Source organism: Hemitrygon akajei, chromosome 7, assembly GCF_048418815.1.
Source record: "Hemitrygon akajei chromosome 7, sHemAka1.3, whole genome shotgun sequence".
Classification (NCBI taxonomy): domain Eukaryota; kingdom Metazoa; phylum Chordata; class Chondrichthyes; order Myliobatiformes; family Dasyatidae; genus Hemitrygon; species Hemitrygon akajei.
Genome location: NC_133130.1, coordinates 35,436,357 through 35,460,566, shown reverse-complemented (window position 1 = coordinate 35,460,566; position 24,210 = coordinate 35,436,357). Strand labels below are relative to the sequence as shown.

Below are 24,210 nucleotides of genomic sequence, written 5' to 3'. Positions count from 1 at the left end.
ATTTGAGAAGGAGAAGTTAAAGTCAGATGCACCAGATCCTTTTTCCCTTACTTTGAGTATTGTGAGCAGTTTTGGGCCCCTTATCTTAGGGAGGATGTGTTGAAACTGAAAAGGGTTCAAAGGGGGTTCACAAAAATTATTCTAGGATCGAATGGTTTGTCACGTGAAGAATGTTTGATGGCTCTGGGCCTGTATTCACTGGAATTAAAAAGAATGAGCGGTGACACCATTGAAACATATTGAATGGTGAAAGGCCTTGATTGTGGATGTGGAGATAATATTTCCAATGGTGGGAGAGTAAGACCAGAGGACATGGCCTCACAATGGAGGGGCATCCTTTTATAATGGAGATGAGGAGGAATTTCTTTAGCCAGAGAGTTGTGAATCTGTGGAATTCTTTGCCACAGGCAGCTGTGGAGGTCAAGTCTTATGTATATTTAAGGCAGAGGGTGATATATTCTTGATTGGTCAAGCCATGAAGGGATACAGAGAGAAGGCATGAGATTGGGGCTGAGAGGAAAATTGGATCAGCCATGATGAAATGGTGGAGCAAACTCGATAAGCCAAATGGCCCAATTCTCCTCCTACATCTTATGGTCTGATGCCAAGCTACTTTAGTGAAGATTGAATAAAAACAGTAATTCTTGAATTACTCAGCTAGTCAAAGTATAGATAATATTTCAAGACATAGTCAACAATTAAGAAAGTGAACTTATTTTCTTGTGTCCTTACTCTTTCACTTTACTGTAGTAGACTCACAATTATGTGGGAGATGGAAGTTGATCCCTGTTTACCTAGTAAATATTTTTCATTAACTTAAGGAAAAATTAAGGCACGTCTCCCCTCGCAAAATCACTCACAGCATAAACTGAATAATTATAAATGCTGAGATGTCAACTTGGAGCCCACACAGTCCAACTCTTTAGCCCGCAGAAAGTAAATTTCAACTATCATTTAAAAATAGCTCTCATTTCAAAATAAAGATTCAGAAAAGAATTAATAATTATTTTACCAATTGCTGAAAGCTCTCCTTCCATGGATTTGGGTGTTCACATTCTTCAGGATTAATTTGATAAAATTTGCCTGGCTCTGGATGCATCATTGGTCGGCTGTATTCAAACACCTCCATATATAACCGTTTCCTGGAAACAGAATTATGCTATAATTTAAGCTTTATGTATGACATCATTGAAAATGTGAAATATACCCCAAAACAAAGCCAAGGAATAAAAGAAACATGGAATTTCCTGCAAACTGGATGATTTTCCAATTACTTTCAGACCCAAAGTCAATAAAAAAGGATGTACAACATATATTGAAGTATTTCTGCAGTAATGCAAGATAAGCCTAGCTACATTTTCTTCTGATATGCACACTTTTTCCACATTTTTTAAAATGCAGAATTATTCAACTTAAGATGGTACAATTACACTTCAGAGTAAAATGTAAAAGACCAGATACTGGTCTCTTAAATGATACCCCAAGCAAAACAAAATGTGCCCAGATACTAAAACGTCATCACTGACCTAAGGTTTTGACCATAAGAGATTTAAAAAAGACCAATCAGCAAAGAAAAACTGACAGCATGGAAACCAAAACACTTGGCAGTCGAAATTTCTCCCACTACAGAGATAAATGAAATGCCTTCGCCAAGAAGGGAGGAAGACAAAAGAGAGGAAATTACAGGCCAGTTAGCCCAACCTCAGTGGTTGGGAAAGTGTTGCCCGAGTCCATTATTAAGGATACAGTTTAGAGATACTTGAAGACTTAAAAGAAGTCACAGTTGGCACTGTAAAGGGAAATTTTGCCTGACAAATCTGTTAGAATTCTTCAAGGAAGCAACAAGCAGGGTGGACAAAGGAGAGGTAGTGAAAGTCATTTACTTGGATTTTCAGAAGGCATTTAATCAGGTGCCTCACATGAGTCTGCTTAACAAGATAAAAACCTATGGTGTTACAGGAAATATAGGGAAACGGCAGGAGGCAGCAAGTGGGAATAAAGGAGGCCTTTTTCTGGTTGACTGCCTATGACTAGTGATGTTCCTTGGGGATCAGTATTGGGGCCACTACTTTGCCAAACAATGTGAAATGATTTAGATAGTGGAATTGATGGCTTTGTGGCAAAGTTTGCAAATGATATGAAGTTAGGTGGAAGCATAGGGAATGCTGAGGAAGCAATACAACTGCAGCAGGACTTTGACAAATTGGAAGCGTGGTGTTAAGTATACGCAACCCTGTAAAAGTATCAGCAGCAATAGAACACACCTGGAGTCTGGTTTTGATGTTAACAAAACACTATTTTATTAGTAACTACATCATATAGTAACTTAAACCAGGTAAATCAAGAGTTAACAGTGTTATGCATATATAGGTGTAAATATATATGAATCCCCAAACTTCTTCAAACTTAGGTGGTAAATGATACAGTCTTACGATGGTATATAAGAAAAGTTCAGTTAAAATGCACAGGTTAATTAATGTGAGGTAGTTGTAATCCAAAGGCAAATGTTGTGAGAAGGCAATTACGTCGACATTCCACAGATTCTACGACAGCAATACAAAATAACAATAGCAGTAGGCTTTATCTCTGAAGTTGTTCCACTCCACACACTAAGTATAACCGACAGTGATCTTCAATGAATATCTTTTCAACACAAATGGTACCACACCCCAATTCAGTTACAGGACATCCCAAAGTGATGGTCACAGGATACTCAAAAAAGAATCCACATATGGATAATCACCAACAGTAGCTTATCACAAAGGGGACCCTCTTTCAGGGAAAACTATCACCCAGTCAAGAGTCGACACATCAGTACATTCCACAAGGTTACCCCAATCACACACAATGTGATAGCCATTTATCCAGTTCCATGACATACAAAATAACTCCAACAGTGATTTGCCACAGGGGTGCCTTTCTTCAGTGAACTACCACACCCAGACAAAAAGGGTAAACACACACGTGGTATTCACAAAGGTTTCCCCTCACCAGAGAACCCACTCCTGCGGATTAACTAAGTGACAATCACACTTTTGTAGCCGAATGGAACCAAACTCACCCTCGCAGGCTACTCAGAGAGAGAGTCCAAACAGTGATCTCTTTGTCACTAGGTTTCTTCTGTTTTAAACCTTCCTCTCCTCTCTTTTCTCTGCAAACTTTTTCTAGTTGCAGCACTTGTGAGAGTCATTTATCAATACTCTGGATCGATCTCAACTCACCCCTTTGGGCTACTGAAAGTTTAAACCAGAGACCGACTCACTGGTGTCTTCCATTGACTGAATCCATCTTGACTCTAACTGTGTGTGTCTGTGTGTCCTTGTATATTCAAAACAAGCCGTGAGAAACCATAAACATTCATTGTCTGTCAAATAACTCCACCTCTCTCACCATAGGAACCAAGCAACTCTGCAGTCATCAGAAATCCAAGTGTCCAAAAGTCAGTCTCATTCTCAGCATTTTAAAGTGACAGTCCACAGAAAAAATTATCCCTGGGGTATATAACAATTGGCAAAAAAAATGACAGATGGAATAGAGTGTTGGGAAATGCAGGATAACCCATTTTGGTAAAAGGGACAATAGTGCAAGCTATTATCTAAATTAGGAGAAAATTCAAACATCAGAGGACTTGGGAGTCCTCATGCAAGATTCCCAGAAGGTTAATTCACAGATTGAGTCTGTGGTAAAGGAGGCAAATCCACTGTTGGCATTTGTTTCAAAGGGAATAAAGGAGATAATGCTGAGGTTTTACAAGTCAGGCTGCACTTGGAGTATTGTCAGCAATTCTGGGCCCCTTATCTCAGAAAGGATGGCTAGTCATTGGTGAGAATCCAGAAGAGGTTCACAAGGATGATTCCAGGAATGAAGGGGTTAACATATGAGAAGTGTCTGGCAGCTTTGGCCCTGTAGTCACTGGATATTAGAAGAATGTGTGGGGATCTAATTGAAACCTACCGAATGTTGAAAGGACTAGATAAAGTGGATGTGGAGAGGATATTTCCTCTGGTGAGGGTATGCAGAATTAGAGGGTATGCAGAATTAGGGGGCACAGCCTCAAAATTGAGGGACAACCTTTTAGAACAGAAACAAGGGGAATTTTTTTTAAGCCAAAGAGTAGTGAATCTGCGGAATGCTCTCCCAGAGACTTCGGTGGAGGCCAAGTCCGTGGGTTTATTTAAAACAAAAGTTGATAAGATTCCTGATTGGTCAGGGCATCAAGGACATGGTGAGAGAGCAGGTGTATGGGAATGAAAAGGGTCTGGGATCAACCATGGTGAAATGGCAGAATGGACTCAAATGGGCTGAATGGCCTAATTATGCTCCCATGTCTTATGGCCAAAATCTACATCTTCAAAATTCAGCATTCCCTACTACATATGTATCCCCACTTCCCAACTGTTTTTAAGAGTAATCTAAACACCCATAGGCCATTCACAAGTAGAAATCTTCAATCCCCTAATATGCTGAAAACCCTTTGGATCATCCCCACCTTCCATTTGCAAGACAAAGCTCTATCAGTATTAACCACTAAATGCTAAGTATTGGAGTTAGATTACTAAAAAAAAAACACCAAGGTTAGTGAGAGAAATGGCAGATGGAGTTTAACCTGGACAGTGTGAAGTAAAATCAAATGTAAAAAGACAGTACACTGTTAATTACAGTGAGGAACTGAGTTCAAGAGTCAGTAAGTTCTGTTACATCTTTATAAAACTTGAGTTCAGCTGCATCTGGAGGACTGTATTCAATATTGGTTATCACATTATAGGAAGGAAGTTGAGCCTTTGAAGAGGGTGCAGAGGAGGTTTATCAGGATGCTGTGTCGATTAGAGGGCATCTGTTACAAGGACAGGTTGGACAAACTTGAGTTGCTTTCACTGGAGTAGTGGAGGCTGAGGAGAGATCTGATAGCAGTTTAAAAGATTATGAGAGGCATAAATACAGTAGATAGCTGGTACCTTTTACCTGGTTGAACTGTATACCACTAGAGGGCATACATTTAAGGTGAGAGGGCATAAATTCAAAGGAGCAGCGACGGTCAAGCTTTTTTAAAGTATGGTGAGCAGTGGGTGCCTGGAGTGCACTGCTGAGGTGGTGGTGCAGACAAACATGATAGCGGCATTCAAGAGACTCTGACAGGCACATGAACGTATAGGGAATGGAAGGATATGGACATTGTCTAAGCAGAATGGAATAGTTTAATTGGGCATGTTGATTACTAACTTAATTACCTCAGTACAACATTGTGGGCAAAAAAGTCTGTTCCTGTGCAGTACTCTATGTTCGGAGTCCAAATCCTACCATAGCAACTAGGAAATTTAAATCTGTTATTTAAACAATCTAGTATCATAACTTATCAGTTACAATCTACAAATTTAAACCCACATTTTGGTTTACATAGTTCTTTTGTCCCCTTCTGTATAGAAAACAAACCAATTTCATAAAACTCTTATTTTGCACTAATGCTTCAAATCACCAAATCTTTAAAAAAAACTTGAGTTACTCTAACTTTGAAAAGAATCTAACAAAGTAAAAAATTTCAATAAACACTGACCAAATTATGCAAACATTAATAACATTATAATAATAAATTTAGCTTGTGAAGGTGACTTCTCCAAGTGATAAAGCTAGGACCCAAATCCAAATTAGTGAAATAGCAGAAATTGAAAGTGACCGTTTATGTCGCAAATATATTTTACTGTGGATAAAATCAACACTGAAAATTTTTGCTCTGTCAACTGCAATGAATAGAAGTAGAGTTCAAAGGCAGTGGAGAATAAAATGGATTTTAAAAGGCTGAACCAAAACAAAATATTTGGACAATTTTCATTAAACAAAGTTCTGAATTCTATTGTTGCTAAAAACAAATGAAAATCTACTTTCACTTTGTAGATTAATACACAATTTTAGGTAAGCACTGTAAAACTTGCCTATAAGCAATTTAAAGTAAACTTTACAAAGATTGCAAAATCCACTCATTTCAAACTTCACTAGCTGTGGTCTACGTACAGTAGTTTTCTTGGAAACCATTAACAATAGACTTGCTGCTCACGTAACATGACATATTGTCTAAGAAAATTTACAACATTATCTGCCAGATATGCAATAACAAAAATGTCTCTGTCAATAATTAAGACTTATTCTTTAAAATTTACAGAAAGGACTGAATTTTTTTTTTTAAAAGAGTTCAGCAGATATATCATCAAGACTTACTCACCACAAAATTGGATCGTTAGCAAGTTCACTAAAGCGTTTACACACACAAGCTGCTCTACAAAGGTCCTGTTCAAGAAGGTATGAGAAGATCTTCATTACCACTTCATCTGGTAATTTTACTTGAAGGTATTGTTCTGCTGGCGATGCTATTAAAAGATGAAGTTTAGAACAGAAAACATAATTAGACACAATATTCACTTCAAAACTGGCTGACTTATATATTCAGATGAACCATATTTCTATTTTTAAACAACTTTTTAATCTTCATTTTCTATTTACCTTCAAGGATAAGCCCATAAGTTTTACTTACAAGATTTACTCAAGTTTATAGCAGGTACATGAGACATTATCTTTAAAAAATCTGAGAAAAAACACATACAGCTTTGTATTAGAGATTACTGATTTCTGAGAAATATTTGATGAAAACACCAAAGCTGGCTTAAACACATACACCATCCTATTTCTCTAACATTTTCTGAATACTTTTTAAAATCTATGGTGAGTTAGTGAGTGAATATTTTTTTAAAATATATTTATAGCACTTTCTAATGACTGGTTGACAGTGGTGTTTCTACAGGGAAAATACTACTTTCTGTATGACTAAAGTACAATCTAATGAAAGGATAAATATCTCTCCAGCAGTTTCTTTCAAAGTTAGCCAGTAGTATAATGAACCGAAGGACAGAGAAAAATCAGCATCTCCATTGTCTACCCATAAGAACAAGTGTTTTTATTCAACTAATCCAAAATCAAAAATCCCAATTCATTTTTATTGATGTCAAGCCAGAGAATTAGTACTTGAATTTTCATATTTCCATCTGGGAGCACTTAGAGCCTTAATTTGACATTTCATAAAGAGTAAGGCAAAATAAGCTTTGGATTCATTTTTGACGGCTATTCTAGAGGTCTAGAACAGCATTTTTCAAAAATGCAAAAAAACAGAACTGCCTAAAAATAATGGGAAAATGAAATTCAGGTAACAGTAACATTTTCAAATTCAATTTTTGTAAAATTCTGTACTTTACAAATTGCTAAGACAGTTACTCGCCCTCAACTCAAAAAGGGAATCTGATAGTGTGCGAGAGAAAATAAATTGCAGGGAAGGGAAAATAAAAAGCAGGAGAATGCAGGATTGCACTCTTGGAAGACTGCATGAGCTAATAGGCTGAACGGTGAGCTCCCGTGTTATCAGAAGGACTCTTACAAATAAATCAATTGCTCTATCAAAAACAAGTGTAAACATGCATAACCTTACAAGTCCAGAATAAAAGGCATGCTTCAGGATGCTAGTTAAAGAAAAACCCAAAATTGGCAAAAGTTAAAGAGACATCATTCAGTCCCTTCACTCAGTAACAAGGTAAAGTACCGTAAATTCCTGTGTATAAGCCGAGAATTTGGCCCTAAATTTTGGTCCTAAAATTAGGGGGTCAGCTTATACAGAGGGTGCTAACTTTGGAAAAACGAATACACAGAAGACAGGTTGTATTTATTGGCTGTTTTTGAGTCAAATTCGTTCCACTCTTGACACATGAATTCTTTGAATGATTTGTTTAAACACACATCAAGTGGCTGGAGCACGGAGATCAAACCACCGGGGATGACTGCAATGTCCGTATTTTCAGCGTTCAACAGTGCTTTTGTCTCACCTGACAAGTGCGCTTTGAACACATCCCAGACAAGTAGCGACTTTTCCTTCCCGAAATCTTCGGGACGTCGACACCACACCTCTTCAACCCACTTCAAGCAACCTGCTTTGTCCATCCAGCAGCGTTCTTGAACGTAACCAACACCCCGCAGGAATTTTCTGAGCAATCTCTGTTTTTTGTCTCAACACAAGATCAAATCGGGTGCACCAACTTCACGTAGCTTTGAAATTTTCGCTGACCTCATGGTGTTTTTCGGTCCATTTCAATGCTTGAACTCGAATCATTTCACTGGTAACAATGTATCCGGATGATCGCTGGTGATTCACCTAGTCTAAAACTTTTTCTTCCAGTTCTGGCCACTGGCATGTTTTCCTGCAGTTTGCGCATTTCGTCTTTGGCATTTCCCTCAGCGTGTCCTCTGCCTTTCTCCACTCTCTCACTTGTTTCTCATTTACACTAAACTTCTTAGCAGCTGCAGAATTATTCGTTCCTTTAGCAAAAGCAACAACCTTCAGCTTGAAGCCAGCATTATATCGCATTCGTTTTAATCTTTTGTATATGACGGTCGCAAACTCAACACTGAGTACACGTACTGATCTCGCCAACCCGTGTCATGTTTTAACGAGATTACGATGGTTTCACGAGGGTTACATTTCAAAGGATTCTTTACTATTGGAGACCTAATCCAAAATTTCCCTCCCTGATTTATTTATTAAGAATTCGCCTATCAATGCGTAGGCCTGTTTTCTTAGCAGGTACTGGTTCACAAAATTTCCTGGTTCCGCATCTGGCAAAGCTGAGTACCGACGTGTGAGATCTTGTGATCTTTTCTGGTTAAATCAAAAACCTCTACAAAAGAGGTCGGCTTATACAAAGGTAACATGAAAAAGTCACTTTTTTAACCTTGAAAATGGGGGTTTGTCTTATATTCCGGGTCAGCTTATACTCCGGAATATACGGTATGACATAGCAACGTCAGGGGGTGTGGCGGGAAATATTTTTCCGTGCCCACGGGTTTCGTTCACTGTAAGTGTCACTTTAAGAGACGCCTGGATGAGGCAGGACTATGATATCAGTATAACAAGCTGCAACGGACTGCTGGGATTTTCAGTAGTGTGTGGGAGGAGAGGGGGGTGAGTGGGGGGAGGGGGGAAGAGAGAGAGAGAAAAACCTGGATTCGGGTGTGTTATGTGCTAACCACTTGGAAGAAAGGATATTTCGTGACTGTCAGTCACCTGGCAGCATTTCGATGTGGATTTCGGAACAACACGACGGATAACGTCTTTGGCAACTGTTATTTTGTTTGCCCAGCGTGGAATCTGTGGAATTCTTCATAATTGCCTTCTCTCTACATTTTAACGTGGATTTACAAATCTCTCCCATCATTTATTCTGTGTATTACTGGACCTTTCTACTTTGCCATCTGAATCTTAAGGCTTAAACAATTGTTCCTAAGCTTGACTGTTTGGGAGCCACATACACATATATACGCATAACACTGTTAACTTCTGTTTATTTCGTTTAATTCTCTATATTTTGAGTAGATACTAATAGATACTAATAAATATAGTGGTTTTTAACATTGAAACCTGAGTCAATGTGTGATCTATTGCTGCTGGTATGTAACATTGTTTAATTTTTAAAAGCCTCCAAAGAACAAAAAAATTCCAAGAAAAAAGTAAGCACCACAAGAAAAATATATGGATCAGTTACTTCTATTACTTTTCTGGAGAAACATCAATGGATTTAAAAACTTAACCTCAGTGTCCTGTGGAAAAATTATCATTGTGAAATAGGTTGCAAAAAAAAGTTAATAACAATTGATATAAAAAAAAGTACAGTACAAACTTAAAAAGACATGAAGTAGCACCTGGGATTGAGAAACTTGAAATCAGATCATTCCAATTGAATAAGAAAAACAAAATCTGAGATGAAGAGGAGAATTTGCTCTGAGATGCTCAGAAATTAACATCAAGAGCCAACAAAAAGTGATGCGAAATTCAGCCACTAAATAAAAGATTTAATGAAATATTTGTAGTTTTAGAAACTAAGGTAGATATTATAAATGTTGTAGATTATCACTAGTTAAGATAAATATGGCCATGTAGCATCAGATGTCCAGGGTAAACAATGAACAGAAAGAAAGAAACCAGTGATAAATAGGACCAATGTCACCGTAACAATTGCCAGAAGAGCTTGTTTCAGACAGATTATGCTTAACAAAAGATAATTTAGCAAAATACTTGAGAATAATGTACAAATAAATAGATGACATCAGGCCAACAAATAATAGAGGCATTAAAATTGAGATGGGAGAATTGGCTTAGATACAAAGACAGAAGAGTGAAATAATTTAGTTTAACATTCATGTTAACCAAAGGGAAAAGGGAAGTGGTAGACTCAGGCTCAGTTTGATAGTTAAGAGATGTTTCGATAGGTACATGGATGGCTATGGTCCGGGTGCAAGTAGACAGGACTAGGCAGAAGACCAGGTCAGCATAGACAAATTGGGCCAAAGGGTTTGCTCCTGTGCTGTAGTACTTGACAACTGCTAAAACATAGTTCTTATTCCTTGGAAGATATGAAATGAAGCAATATAGAAGAGCCAAGGTTAGAGATAAAACTAGAGAAATAACTAGACAAGTTCATATGGACATAAAAAGGCCTTCATCAATCGTGGAATTGAATTTAGGAGCAGCTATGTAGTAATGTTACAATATAGTAATGTTGCAGCTATATAGGACCCTGGTCAGACCCCACTTGGAGTACTGTGCTTAGTTCTGGTCACCTCACTACAGGAAGGATGTGGAGCCATAGAAAGGGTGCAGAGGAGATTTACAAGGATGTTGCCTGGATTGGGGAGCATGACTTATGAGAATAGGTTGAGTGAACTTGGCCTTTTATCCTTGGAGCGAAGGAGGATGAGAGGTGACCTGATAGAGGTGTACAAGAAGATAAGAGGCATTGATCGTGTGGATACTCAGAGGCTTTTTCCCAGGGCTGAAATGGTTGCCACAAGAGGACGAAGGTTTAAAGTGCTGGGGAGTAGGTACAGCGGAGATGTCAGGGGTAAGTTTTTTACTCAGAGAGTGATGAGTACATGGAATGGGCTGCCAGCAATGGTGGCGGAGGCGGATATGATAGGGTCTTTTAAGAAGCTTTTAGATAAGTACATGGAGCTTAGTAAAATAGAGGGCTATAGGTAAGTCTAGTAATTTCTGTGGTGGGGACATGTTCGGCATAACTTTGTGGGCCGAAGGGCCTGTATTGTGCTGTAGGTTTTCTATCTTTCTAAATACCACGAACTTGATAATGTGATGCATTTCCAAAGCAAATAAATGGAAAATTTGTAAGGCTGAGTTAATACATAGAACCTTGGTTAAACCAAGACAACTGTATAATTCTAGCAGCCAAAAGATATTGAAGAAACATAGGGAATGAACATTTACAAGGACATAAGTGTATTCAAACACAAATATCAATATTTATCTACCATCAATGGGGGGAGGGTCAGAAACCTGAAGAAACACACTCAGCATTTTAGGAGCAGCTTCTTCCCCTCTGCCATCAGATTTCTGAACAGTCCATTAATCCATGAACACTACCTTGCTATTCCTCTTGTGCACTTTTTATTTATATTTTAAGTGTCTTTTTTTTTAAAAAACAGTTTTACACTGTACTATTGCACAAAACGGCAAATTTATCAATAAATGTCAAAACCAGATAAAGACTAAAGTTATGGAGTAATGATACTTTCATTGTTAATGGATCCAGACAGCATGGATATACTGTACATTAAACACCTTGTCGGTGTGGTGGTAGAGGCAGATACATTAGGAGGATTTAAGAAACTTTTAAGAAGTGGATGATAGAAAAATGGAAGGCTATGTAGGACAAAAGCATTAGATTGATCTTTGAGTAGGTAACACACAGTTGAAAGAAAATGTCTGTGTACCCTTTGCAATTACCTAACTTTCTGCACTAATTACTCATAAAATGTGTTCTGATCTTCATCTAAGTCACAATAATAGACAAGCATAATGTGCCTAAACTAGTAACACACAATTGTACTTTACATGTCTTTACTGAACACATTGTTTAATCATTCACAGACCAAGCTGGAAAAAGTATGTGAACCCTTGTATTTAATAACTGGTAGAACTTCCTTTAGCAGCAATAACCTCCACCAAACGTTTCCTGTAGCTGCTGATCAGACTTGCACAACGGGGAGAAGGAATTTTAGACCATTCCTCCAACAAAACTGTCCCAGTTCAACAGTATTTCTGGGATACCTTGCATGAACATGGCAAGCTGTTTTGGCCCTAAGCACCAAGGCAGCCCCAACCATGATGCCCCTTCCACCAGGCTTCACAGTTGTGATGAAGTTTTGGTGCTGGTGTGCAATGCCCTTTTTCCTTCAAACATAGTGGTGTGCATTTCTGCCAAAAAGTTCAACATTTGCCTCATCTGTCCACAGACCATTGCCCCAGAAGTGTTGTGGAACATCCAGGTGGTCTTTTGCAAACTTCATTATGTGCAGCATGGTTTTTTTTTTTCAGAGCAGTGGAGTCCTCGGTGATGACCTTCCATGAACACTATTCTTGTTTTATAATGGACACAAACAGATGTTAGTAAGTTCCAGAGAATTCTACAGGTCTTTTTCACCTCTTTAAGCATAGCATGTTGTGCTCTTGATGTGATCTTTGCAGAATGCCCACTCCTAGGGAAAGTAGTAACAGTACTGAATTTCCTCCATTTGTAGACAATTTATCTTACTGTGGACTGATGAACACTCAGGTCTTTAGAAATGCTTTGTAGCCTTTTCCAGCTTCATGCATCTCTACAATTCTCTTCTAATGTCCTCTAAAAGTTGTTTTGATCGAGGCATGGTGCACATAAACAGATCTTTCTTGAGAAGAGCAGGCTCTGTCGTAGTTTGATTTTGTGTCTTTTTTTTTGGGGGGGGGGAAGCACCTCTAATCTCATCTCATTGATTGGAAGACCTGACTCCAAATAGCTTTTGTAGAAGGCATTACCCCAGAGGTTCATATACTTTTTTGAACCTAGATTGTGATTGTTTAAATGGTGTACTGAATATTGATGAGAATACTTACAATTGCTTGTGTTATTAGTTTATGCAGATTGTATTTGTACTGTGTATGTTAATCAAAATGGCTTCTTTGTTTGTTAAAAGTAAAACTGCTTCTTTGTTATGCTAACTGGTGAGAGAATGCTGTCTTGCAGAGCATTCTCCAAGCTTCTCGCAGCCTGTTTGGGTTCAGAGTTGCTGATAACGGGAATTGTATTCATTTGTTAACCAATGGGGTTGGATGTTATTTTTTTCTTGTGGGTCTGGGAGCTGGAATTTCGCGGTCTTTTCGAGAGTCAGGAAGAAGACGCCTAAAGAAGGTGGACGTGTGCCGCACTGCTCAGTTGACCACTTCCGGTGGTCCCAGGTGCGAGGTTGTGGAGGTCGGAGGAGAGTGAAGAGGGGTCGAACGGTTCAATGGTTGAGCTCCAACGATGCGCACTAAATTGACTGAACTCTGATCAGTTTTGGCACCTTTTCCTTTATTTTCTTTTCCTTCATATATACTGTATCATTAGTAATCACTTAGTTCTAGTAAAATCCTTAAAGTATATTCTATAACTGTATCTGGTGTGAGCTTGATATCGTGTGTGCGACGCTGCGTTAACTTGTTTTCCACAGCATCTGCATATACGGGAGGCGGGGTTGGTGAGTGGCTGGAATTTTCCCCCCTAGACATATACTAGTCTGTTGTGTAAGCGTTACATATTAGTCTATTGTGACTTAGATGAAGATCAGACCACATTTTGAGTAATTAATGTAGAAAACTAGGTAATTGAAAAGGGCTCACAAACTTTTTCTTGCAACTGTGTATATATAAATAAATCACCACAGATATGGTACAGTTCATTTAAAATCTGCTTTTGAAATTCAACCTAAAGATAAAAATAATGAGGTCTGAAATAACTTGGCTACTAAGAAATGCAACTCAAAATTAGAAAATTGTAGAGGCCAGTCCATTTACTCTTCCTCCATGCAGTATTTGGAAATAATAAAAGAACTGTTGGATACCAAACATAAGCTTACTTTTAAGCCATGTTTTATATGTGCAACATAAAATACAAGAGCATTTTACAGCGTTGACTGATGCAAATTAAATATCCATTTTTCTAACAGTCTTTAGTCATGGACTACAAGATGCTAATCTGACCTGCCGAGTTTCTCCATACCTTTTTATCCTCCAGATTACTGCATCTGCAGTCTCTAGTGTCTCCAAGAATCAATGGCACTGAGCTAATTAATTAACTTTCAGAAAGCTTGATAACTGCAGCTGTTTTTGATAAATTCACCATTAATCCTTCCTTATTCAGCCAGCTTTAGAAGACCAATTCGCCAAGCGGCACTTCAAAATTTATGCTCCAAATTCTGGATTTCACGACACGTTAGTGATAATAAACCCAATTCTGATGATGCATCAAATGATGATTCTTCAGTATTTTCCCCACCAATTAGGTTCAATGTCAATCAAATCATTCAACAGGATTGAGTTCAGAATTCATACAACTTGACATTATACATGTCTACCTTCTGATGCTTAGAAGACAAAATAGCTATATCAAAATGTAGACACTTATGCAATTTTCAGGTTTTGCATTTACTTACCTGGAAGATCCTGCAACTTTCCCGAGACTCTTGCACGTTTTGCTCTATGACCAAAATTGTCTGAGGTTGATGTGGAAGCACCCTACAAGACAAAAAATACACACAAAATAATTTTCCTAATTCAAAAGAAATTGCCACTGCAATCATACAAGGAAATTATTTTTAAGATACAGTAGATTCAAGAAATTGGGACACATTGGGACCAGTACATTTTGGCCCAATTAAGCAGTTGCCCCAATTAGCTGAGGTTTCATGGAAATAGCTATAAAAAAGACAAATTACCATTTAACTGAATAATAAATTTTGTATTTAAGTGCAATACAAAACAAATTAGAACACTACCAAAATTATTACAGTATTACAAAACTGGATTAGTTCCTAATCCAGTGTATACTGCTGTTTTGATTGACTGAAAATGAACAAAATTAAAGCAGAAATCTAGTGCACATGATGGACTGCCTTCAAACAATGCTCTCAACGACTGCATCCTCCAAATCTTCATTTTCATTGTAACATTCAAGATAATTGTCAATACCTTACCCTAAAATTCTTCACAGTTCTTAACTTGTTGAGTAGTGAAATCATTTCATTTTCACTCCCAGCCATTTCTGGGATCTCCAATCCTGAATGCTTAAAACTACACTGAGCAAAACAGTTCTGAAATGTCTTACTACTTATTACTCGCCAACTATCAGTGACAAAAATCACTGTTTTTTTTTGGAACACTCACACCTGAGTTTAAAACAAAGCCGTTTGCAGATGAAAATGAAGTAGTGTATATAGTACAATCAAACCTGATTTTTAAAAATTCTTTAACTGAACAAAGAGAAGGCAAAACAATTTCAATGTGTGACAGCTGTATTCTTAGTTACATTTCTTACCTGTTAATTTTTTTAGAAAATATATTTTAAGTAAAATGTTTTGATTTTATTTCCACCTTACAACACCAACTAACAGCATCCTATTGCAGCCTTACAAGTCTTGTCTCAGGCTTCCCCTGGGGGATGCATATTGATTATTTCTATATTGAATTTTCTTTTCCATAAAATATAAAATTCCATAAATGTATTTTAGCTACATTTGTAAATAAATAACAGTGCATTTAAAGTCAAGGTTATAACTCTTCATAACCATATATTATCTTCTGGCTTCTGTTGGGAACAATGGTCCCTCGGGGATGTGCAGATAGAGACAGGGAGAAGGCACCACTAGAAGGAAAGAAGAATGACGACAGGGAATTCAATTATCATTGAGACATGGAGGATTGTCTTTTGCCATATATGCAATTACAGGGTAACAATAGTTTCTCCCTGGAATCAAAGTCAAACATGTCACCAAACGACTGAAAACCAATCTAACAGAGCAGGATAAAGCTGTGTGCAACGTCAATACTAATAATGTTGGTACAAAAAGGGATAGAATATTGTTCACATATTTTAGGGAGCTAGGAACAAGATTAAAAAGCAGGAATTTAAATGTGGCTATCTCTTTGAGATAAAAAGGGCAAAGGAGCAAATGAACAGGGAAGATGCTACACAGTGAAGGACTTCAGATTTTTCTGAAGCGAGTGGGAGCTGTACCAATCTGTCAGGTTACTTCTCAGCTAGATAGGGACTAATATCCTCACAAGAGATGTCACAGGTATAGAGGATGAAGAGTGACATGAAGAAAAAGCATTAATTTTCACATAGCTTCTAGTAGGAATCTGAAATGCACTCCTGCAGATATGGTGAAGGCAGGGCCCATTTTGGCTTCTAAGAACGAACTGTATAAACAGATGGTAAAGAAATTATTTGCAAGATCACAGAACGGGTAGAGGTATGCAGCTTGGGTGACTCACTCTGGCCTTCTACTGAACTGAAAAGCTCAAAGATATTTCAAGTTTAGCAAGGACAGAAAAAGGGAAAAGGAGGCAGTTAAGGCTATAAATAAAGGACGAGGTCAGTAGTCAGAAACAAACTTGATGAGCAGATGACATGTATATTTGGAAACCATAAAAGGGCAGAAAATGTTTGTGATAATTAGAGACGACCAATTATAACAGAGCATAAAAAAACTAGAGCAGCACATAATGGAAAATTTGGCAATTATGAGAGGCTTTAATTCACATCCCCTTCAACAACGGGTATACCACTTTAGATACTGTTGGGGGAGTGGTGACCTTAGGGGAAAGTCTCAGTGGTCAGGTCTCTGCACTGAGTCTGGTTCTGTGACTCAGAAGGGAAGGGGGGAAGAAGAAGCAATCTGTGGTGACTGAGCTTGGAGAACAGACAGAAGGTTTTGTGGACAAGGATGACATTTCCTGATGGTATGTTTTTTCCAGGGTGCCAAGATCCGAAACATCTCATATCGCATCCTCAGCATTCTTAACTGGTAGGATGAGCAGCCAGAAGATGTTGGTACCTATGACATAGGTAGGAAGAGTGACGAGATTCTACAAAGTGAGTTCAGAGGTGCTAAATTAATGAGCAGTACCTCCAGCGTTGTTATCTTAGGATTACTGTCTGTGTCACGTGCTAGTGAGCTAGTGTAGGAGGGAGGGAGGACATCAGATTTTTCAATCATTGGTCCCTTTTCCAGGGAAGGTGGGACCTGTACAGAAGAGATGGAGACTGTTTGCATCTGAACTGGAGGGAGACTAATATCCCAGTGGGAAGGTTTGCTAGTGCTGCATGAGGTGGGGTGGGGTGAGGTAGGACATTTAAACTAGAGATGCAAGCAGATGGCGACCAGAACAGATAGTGGAGATGTTGTAGAAACAGATGTTATTAAGACCACAAAGTCATAATCAAAAGCTTCAACATGTTGCGACTAATGTCCTGAGCTCCATATACTTCAATGCAAGTAGTAATGCAGGAAAGACAGATGAGCTCAGGGTATGGATCAACACATGGAATTATGATATTGTAGCCATTAGTGAGACTTGGTTGCAGGATGGGCAGGACCGGCAGCTCAATATTCCAGGATTCCATTGTTTTAAATGCGTCAGAGCAGGATAGGCGTTACTAGACAGGGAAACTGTCATGCCAGTACTCGGCTGACTGGAGAACTCGTCTAGTGAGGCATTATGGGTGAAACTGAGCAATAAGCAAAGTATGACCACATTAATTGGGTTATATTACATACCACCCAACAGTCTGTGAAATTTAGAGTCAGGATATAGTCATAGAAAAGTACAGAACAGAAACAGGCCCATTGAAACTGCCTACTTCCATTGACCTGCACCAGGACCATAGCCTCCACATCCCTATGATCAATGTAGCTATCTGAACTTCTCTTACATGTTGAAATTGAGCTCGCATGCCCCACTTGTGCTGGCAGCTTGTTCTACATTCTCACAACCTTCTAAGTGAAAAAGTTTCCCCTCATGTTCTGCTTAAACTTTTCACCCTTAACCTATGACCTCCAGTTGTCCTACCCACCATTCCCCACTTTGACATTTTACCTTTTCTCAACTGCCTACAACTTTTCCCTAAATCCCCTTCTCCTTTCCTTTCTCCTATTGTCCACTCTCCTCTCCAATCAGATTCTTTCTTCTCCAGCCCTTCATCTTTCCCACCCATGTGTCTTCACCTATTACCTTCCAGCTAGCCTCTTTCCCCTCCCCCCCATATCAACTTTTAATTCGGGCATCTTGCCCTTCCTTCTCAGTCCTAAAGAAAGGTCTCGGCATAAAACATCAACTATTTACTCTTATCCATTGATGCTGCCTTACCTTCTGAGTTCCACCAGCATTTTGTGCGTGTTGCTTTGGATTTCCCAGCATCTGCTGATCTTTTTGCCCCAAAAGAAAATACCTGCTTGTATTTATCCTATCTATACCCCTCATCCATCTTTCCTAACAACTCAGGTCTTCCAGTCCTGACAACATCCTTGTAAATTTTCTCTGTACTCTTTCAACCTTCTTGCATCTTTTCTGTAGGTGGGCAACCAAAATTACACACAGCACTCCAAATTCAGCCTCACCAATGCCTTATACAACTTCAACATAACAGCCCATCTTCTGGACTCAGTATTTTTATTTATAAAGGCCAAGGTGCCAAAAGCTTTTTTTATGGTTCCACCTTTCCTAAACACATCTGACAAAATCTATCCCATCTGGTCCTTTTTGTAGTATGGAATTCCCGGTCAGTATGTGGAAAACCAAAATCACCTACTAAATCAACATTATGTTGATTATTATGTAATTATGTAACAAGATCTCAAGATAAAGGAGTAGAAGTAGGCCATTCGGCCCATCTAGTCTGCTCCACCACTCCACCATGAGCTAAACTATTCTCCCATCTAGTTCCAATTTCCGGCTTTTTTCCCATATCCCTTGATACCCTAACTTATCAGATACCTGTCAATCTCCTCCTTAAAACCTTCAATGATTGGGCCTCCACAGCTGTATGTGACAACAAATTCCATAAATCCACAACCCTTTGGCTAAAAAAAATTCTCCTCATCTCTGTTTTAAATGGGTACCCTCTAATTCTAAGACTGTGACCTTTTGTCCTGGACTCACCCACCAAGGGAAACAGCTTTTCCACATCTACTAAGTCCAACCCTTTCAACATTTGAAATGTTTCTGAGATTCCCTCTCATTCTTCTATACTCTAATGAATACAATCCAAGAGCCGATAAACGCTCCTCATATGTTAGTCCCTGCATTCCAGGAATCATCCTAGTGAATCTTCTCTGAACTCTCTCCAACATCAGCACACCCTGTCTAAGATATGAGGCCCAAAACTGCACACAGTATTCCAAATGGGGTCTCACCAGTGCCCCATAGAGCCTCATCAACACCTCCTTACTCTTGTACACTATTCCTCTTGAAATGAATGCCAACATAGCATTCGCTTTCCTTACTGCCGATCCAACCTGGTGGTTAACCTTTAGGGTATCCTGCACTAGGACCCCCAAGTCCCTTTGCACTTCCGATTTTTGAATTTTCTCCCCATCTAAATAATAATCTGCCCAATTGGTTCTTCTTCCAAAATGTACAGCCGTACATTTCTCAACATTGTATCTCATCTGCCATTTCTGTGCCCACTCTCCTAAACTGACCAAGTCTCTCTGCACCCTTTCCGTTTCTTCAACACTTCCTGCTCCTCCACCTTGGTGTCATCCGCAAACTTAGCCACAAAACCATTTAATCCATAATCTAAATTATCGATATAGTGTAAAAAGAAGAGGCCCCAACACTGACCCCTGCGGAACAGCACTAGTAACCAGCAACCAACCAGAATAGGGTCCCTGTATTCCCACTCTTTGCTTTCTGCCTATCAGCCAATGCTCCACCCATTCCAATATCCTTTCCGTAATTCCTTGGGCCCTCATCTTATTAAGCAGCTTTTTATGTGGCATCTTATCAAAGGCCTTTTGAAAATCCAAATACACAACATCCACAGCCTCTCCCTTGTCAATCTTATTTGAGATTACCTCAAAAAATTCCAATAGGTTAGTGAGGCAGGATCTTCCCTTCATGAAACCATGCTGGCTTGGGCCTATTTTGTCATGCACCTCAAGGTAATTCATAACCTAATTCTTAATTGTCTGCTTTAACTCTACAAATTGTCAGGGAAGGGAAGGAAACAGCTCATATAGTGGAGAGCACCCCTGTGGCCATCCCCCTCAGTAACCGTTATCTCATTTTGGATGCTGTTGAGGGGGGTGACCTGACAGAGGATGACCACGAAGATTGGGTCTCTGGCACTGAGCCTGGTTCCACAGTGCAGAAGGAAAAGAGGAAGATGAGGAATGCAGTAGTCACAGGGGATTCTATAATGAGGGGAACAGACAGAAGGTTCTGTCAGCCAGATAGAGATAACAGCATGGTGTGCTGTCTCCCAGGTGCTAGGGTACAAGATGTCTCGGATTGTGTGCAGAGTATTCTGAAGGGAGAGGCTGAACAGCCAGAAGTCTTGGTATACATTGGTACCAATGACATAGGTAGAAAAAGGGAGGAGGTCCTGAAGAGAGAATTCAGGGAGCTGGGTAGGAAGCTGAAAAGCAGAACCTCCAGGGTAGTAATATCAGGATTGCTGCCTATGCCACGTGCTAACGAGTACAAGAATAGCATGATCAGGCATATTAATGCGTGGCTGAGAGACTGGTGTAGGGGATAGGGCTTCGGATTCTTGGATCATTGGGGCCTTTTCTGGGGGAGGTATGACCTGTACAAAAAGGTCAGGCTACACCTGGAGGTGTAGGGGTCTGATATCCTAGCAGGCAGCTTTAATAAAGCTGTTAGGGAGCGGTTAAGCTAATTTGGCAGGGGGATGGGAACTGGAGTGAGAAAGGGGAAAATAGAAATAAATCAAAGGTAGCGTGCAACAGAGATGATAGAAAGGACAGGGAGGAGATGAGGCTTAATCACAGCCAGTGGGATGAGTTGCAGGGCAATAGAGGTGTGGTGAAGTTAAAAAAGAAAGCAACAAATACTGGACTGAAAGTGTAATATTTGAATGCACGCAGCACAAGAAATAAAATGGACGATCTTGAAATTCAGCTAGAGTGGCAAGTATGATATGGTCATCTCTGAAATTTGGCTAAAGGATGACTGCCATTGGGAACTGTACATCCAAGAATATTCAGTGTATCGGAAAGATAGGTTAGTAGGCAGAGGGGTTGGTGTGACCCTGTGTATAAGAAATAATATTAAATCATTAGAAAGGGAGGACATAGGATTGGAAGGTGCAGTCTCTAAGGGTTGAGTTAAGAAATGGCAATGGTAAAAGGACTCTAATAGCAGTTGTATACAGGCCTCCATATATCAGCTGGGATGTGGATTACAAATTACAACAGGAGACAGAAAAGGCATGTCAGAAGGGCAATATCATGATAATAACTGGGGATTTTAACATGAAAGTGGATTGGGAAAACCAGGCCAATACTGGACCTCAAGAGAGAATTAGAAGAATGTCTAAGGGATGGCTTTTTAGAACAGCTTGTTGTTGAGCCCACTAGGGGATCAGCTATACTGGACTGGGTGTTGTGCAATGATCCAGAGGTGATAAGAGGACTTAAGGTTAAGGAACTCTGAGGGATTACAATAAGATCAAATTCACTTTGAAATTTGAGGAGAAACTAAATTCCACTACGTCAGTATTTCAGTGGAATAAAGGAAATTACAGTGGCATGAGAGGGGAACTGGCCAAAGTTAACTGGAAAGGGACACTAGCAGGATGGCAAAGCAAGAATGGCTGGAGTTTCTGCGAAAAATGAGGGAAGTGCAAGACAGATATATATTCAAAATAAGAAGAAATTTTCGAATGAAAGAAGGACACTACCGTGGCTGACAAGTGCAGTCAGAGCCAAAGTAAAAGCAAAAGCAAAAGAGAGGGTACAAGGAAGCCAAAGCTAATGGAAAGGTAGAGGACTGGGAAGAATCAATAGATTCTGGCATTGTACCGGATGACTGGAAAATTTAAGAAGGATGGGAAGCAGCAGAAAGGAAACTACAGTTGGCCTTCTTTATCCGCAAGGGATTGGTTCCCGGACCTCTCACGGATACCAAAAAACACGGATGTTCAATTCCCTTATTGAATCTGTCTCAATGCACTGGACCTTAGGACCCAGTGGAACCCCAGACCTTATTTAACCTGTCTCAGTGCGGTGGACATTAGGACCCAGTGGTGGAGCTCTGAATCCGCAGTGTTTCAGTTCACGAAAATAACCACCATCACGATTGAAAATAAAGTGGAAATAATAAAGCGATCGGAAAGATGTGAAATGCCATCGGTCATTGTAAAAGAGTTAGGCTACGTCGGTCAACGATCGGAACAATTTTAAAGGATAAAGTGAGAAAGGCCCTGCCCCGATGAAAGTTACAATTATTACTAAGCAACGCAGTGGTTTAATTATTGGGTTTTGGGGTTTTGAGTTTTTGATCCTCCACATCAACCCAGCACAAATGGAGAGCGCACTCGATATCAGTCTGTCGCTGGATCGAACTCGGGAACTTCCGTTCCCGAGCCTGGCGCTGAAACATATGTTCTTAAGTGTTTTATATGCATAGAAAGGTAAAATATAATCTATATACTAACACAAATGTTTGACTAACTGATGCTAAATAATACCGGATGTACCTGTTCCGACTTAGTAAGAGAACTTCAGATTTTTTTTGATCCTGGTCCACAATAATCCATGCACATTCTCCCGTATACTTTAAATCATCTCTAGATTACTTATAATACCTAATACAATGTAAATGCTATGTAAAATAGTTGTTATACTGCATTGTTCAGAAAGGATCTGGCAAGTATGAATTGAGACAGGCTTTGTGAAGGGAAGATCGTGCCTCATGAGCCTGATTGAGTTTTTTCAAGAGGTAACAAAAGAAATTGATGAGGATAGGGCAGTGGATGTGGTCTACATGGACTTTAGCAAATCATCTGACAAGGTCCCTCATGAGAGACTCATCCAGAAAGTCATGAGGCATGGGATCAGTGGAACCTTGGCTGTTTGGATAAAAAATTGGCTTAAATGAAGAAAGCAGAGGGTAGTTGTGGAAGGAAAGTATTCTGCCTGGAGGTCGGTGACTAGTGGAGTGCCGCAGGGATCTGTCCTGGGACCCCTGCTATTTGTGATTTTTATAAATGACCTGGATGCAGAGGCAGAAGGATGGGTAAGTTTGCGGATGACACTAAGATTGGAGGAGTTGTGCACGGAGCTGCAGGTTGTCGAAGGTTACAAGAGGATATAGACAGGCTGCAGAGTTGGGCAGAAAAATGGCAGATGAAGTTCAATCCAGATTAAGTGTGAGGTGATGCATTTTGGAAGGACAAACCAGAAGACTGAGTAAGGATTAATTGCCAGTTACTTAAGAGTGTGGATGAACAAAGGGACCTTGGGGTTCAAATCCATACATCCCTCAAGGTCACTGTGCAGGTTGATAGGGCAGTTAAGAAGGCCTTTGGGATGCAAGGCTTCATTAACAGGGGGATTGAGTTCAAGAGTAGAGAGGTCATGTTGCAACTTTACAAATCTCTGGTGAGACCGCACTTAAGGGTATTGTGTTCAATTCTGGTCACCTCATTATAGGAAGGATGTGGAAACTATGGAGAGGGTGCAGAGGAGGTATACCAGGATGTTGCCTGGTTTGGAGAACAAGTCATATGAAGCAAAGTTAGCAGAACTGGGACTTCTCTTTGGAGTGTAGAAGAATGAGGGGGGACTTGATAGAGGTCTACAAGATTATGAGAGGCATAGATATAGGGTGGATAGTCAGTATCTGTTTCCCAGGGCACCAATAGCAAACACCAGAGGGCATATGTACAAAATAAGTTTAGGGGAGACATCAGGGGTAAGTGTTGTTGTTTTTTTTTTACAGAGGGTTGTGAGTGCCTAGAATGACTTGCCAGTGATGGTGGTGGAGGCTAAAACATTAGGGGTATTTAAGAGCCTCTTGGACAGGCACCTGGATGAAAGAAAAATGGAGGGTTAAGGGGTAGTGTGGGTTTAGTACTTTTTTTTAAAGGATTATACGGGTCGGCACAACATAGCGGGCTGCAGGGCCTGTACTGTGCTGTATTGTTCTATGGTTTTCTGGCAAAGATGTACTTAGTAAGTGGAAGGACTTCAAAAGTGAAATTTTGAAACAGAAAGCTTGTATGTGCCTGTCAGAATAAAAGATAAAGCTAACAGGCTTAGGGAACCTTGGTTTTCAAGAGATAT

At 39.6% G+C, this 24,210-nt stretch overlaps 1 protein-coding gene across 5 annotated transcripts in view; it reads right to left on the bottom strand.

The window, feature by feature from the left end:
* fbxo11b (F-box protein 11b) overlaps positions 1–24,210 on the bottom strand; it is a 129,412-nt gene that overhangs the window by 51,635 nt on the left and 53,567 nt on the right. For all 5 annotated transcript variants that reach the window (XM_073050630.1, XM_073050631.1, XM_073050633.1 and 2 more), the window contains exons 3-5: positions 14,551–14,632; positions 6,215–6,359; positions 1,013–1,142 (exon numbers count right to left, since the gene is read on the bottom strand). In XM_073050630.1, the coding sequence (XP_072906731.1) occupies positions 1,013–1,142; positions 6,215–6,359; positions 14,551–14,632 (357 nt within the window). The remainder of the gene's footprint in view (positions 1–1,012; positions 1,143–6,214; positions 6,360–14,550; positions 14,633–24,210) is intronic.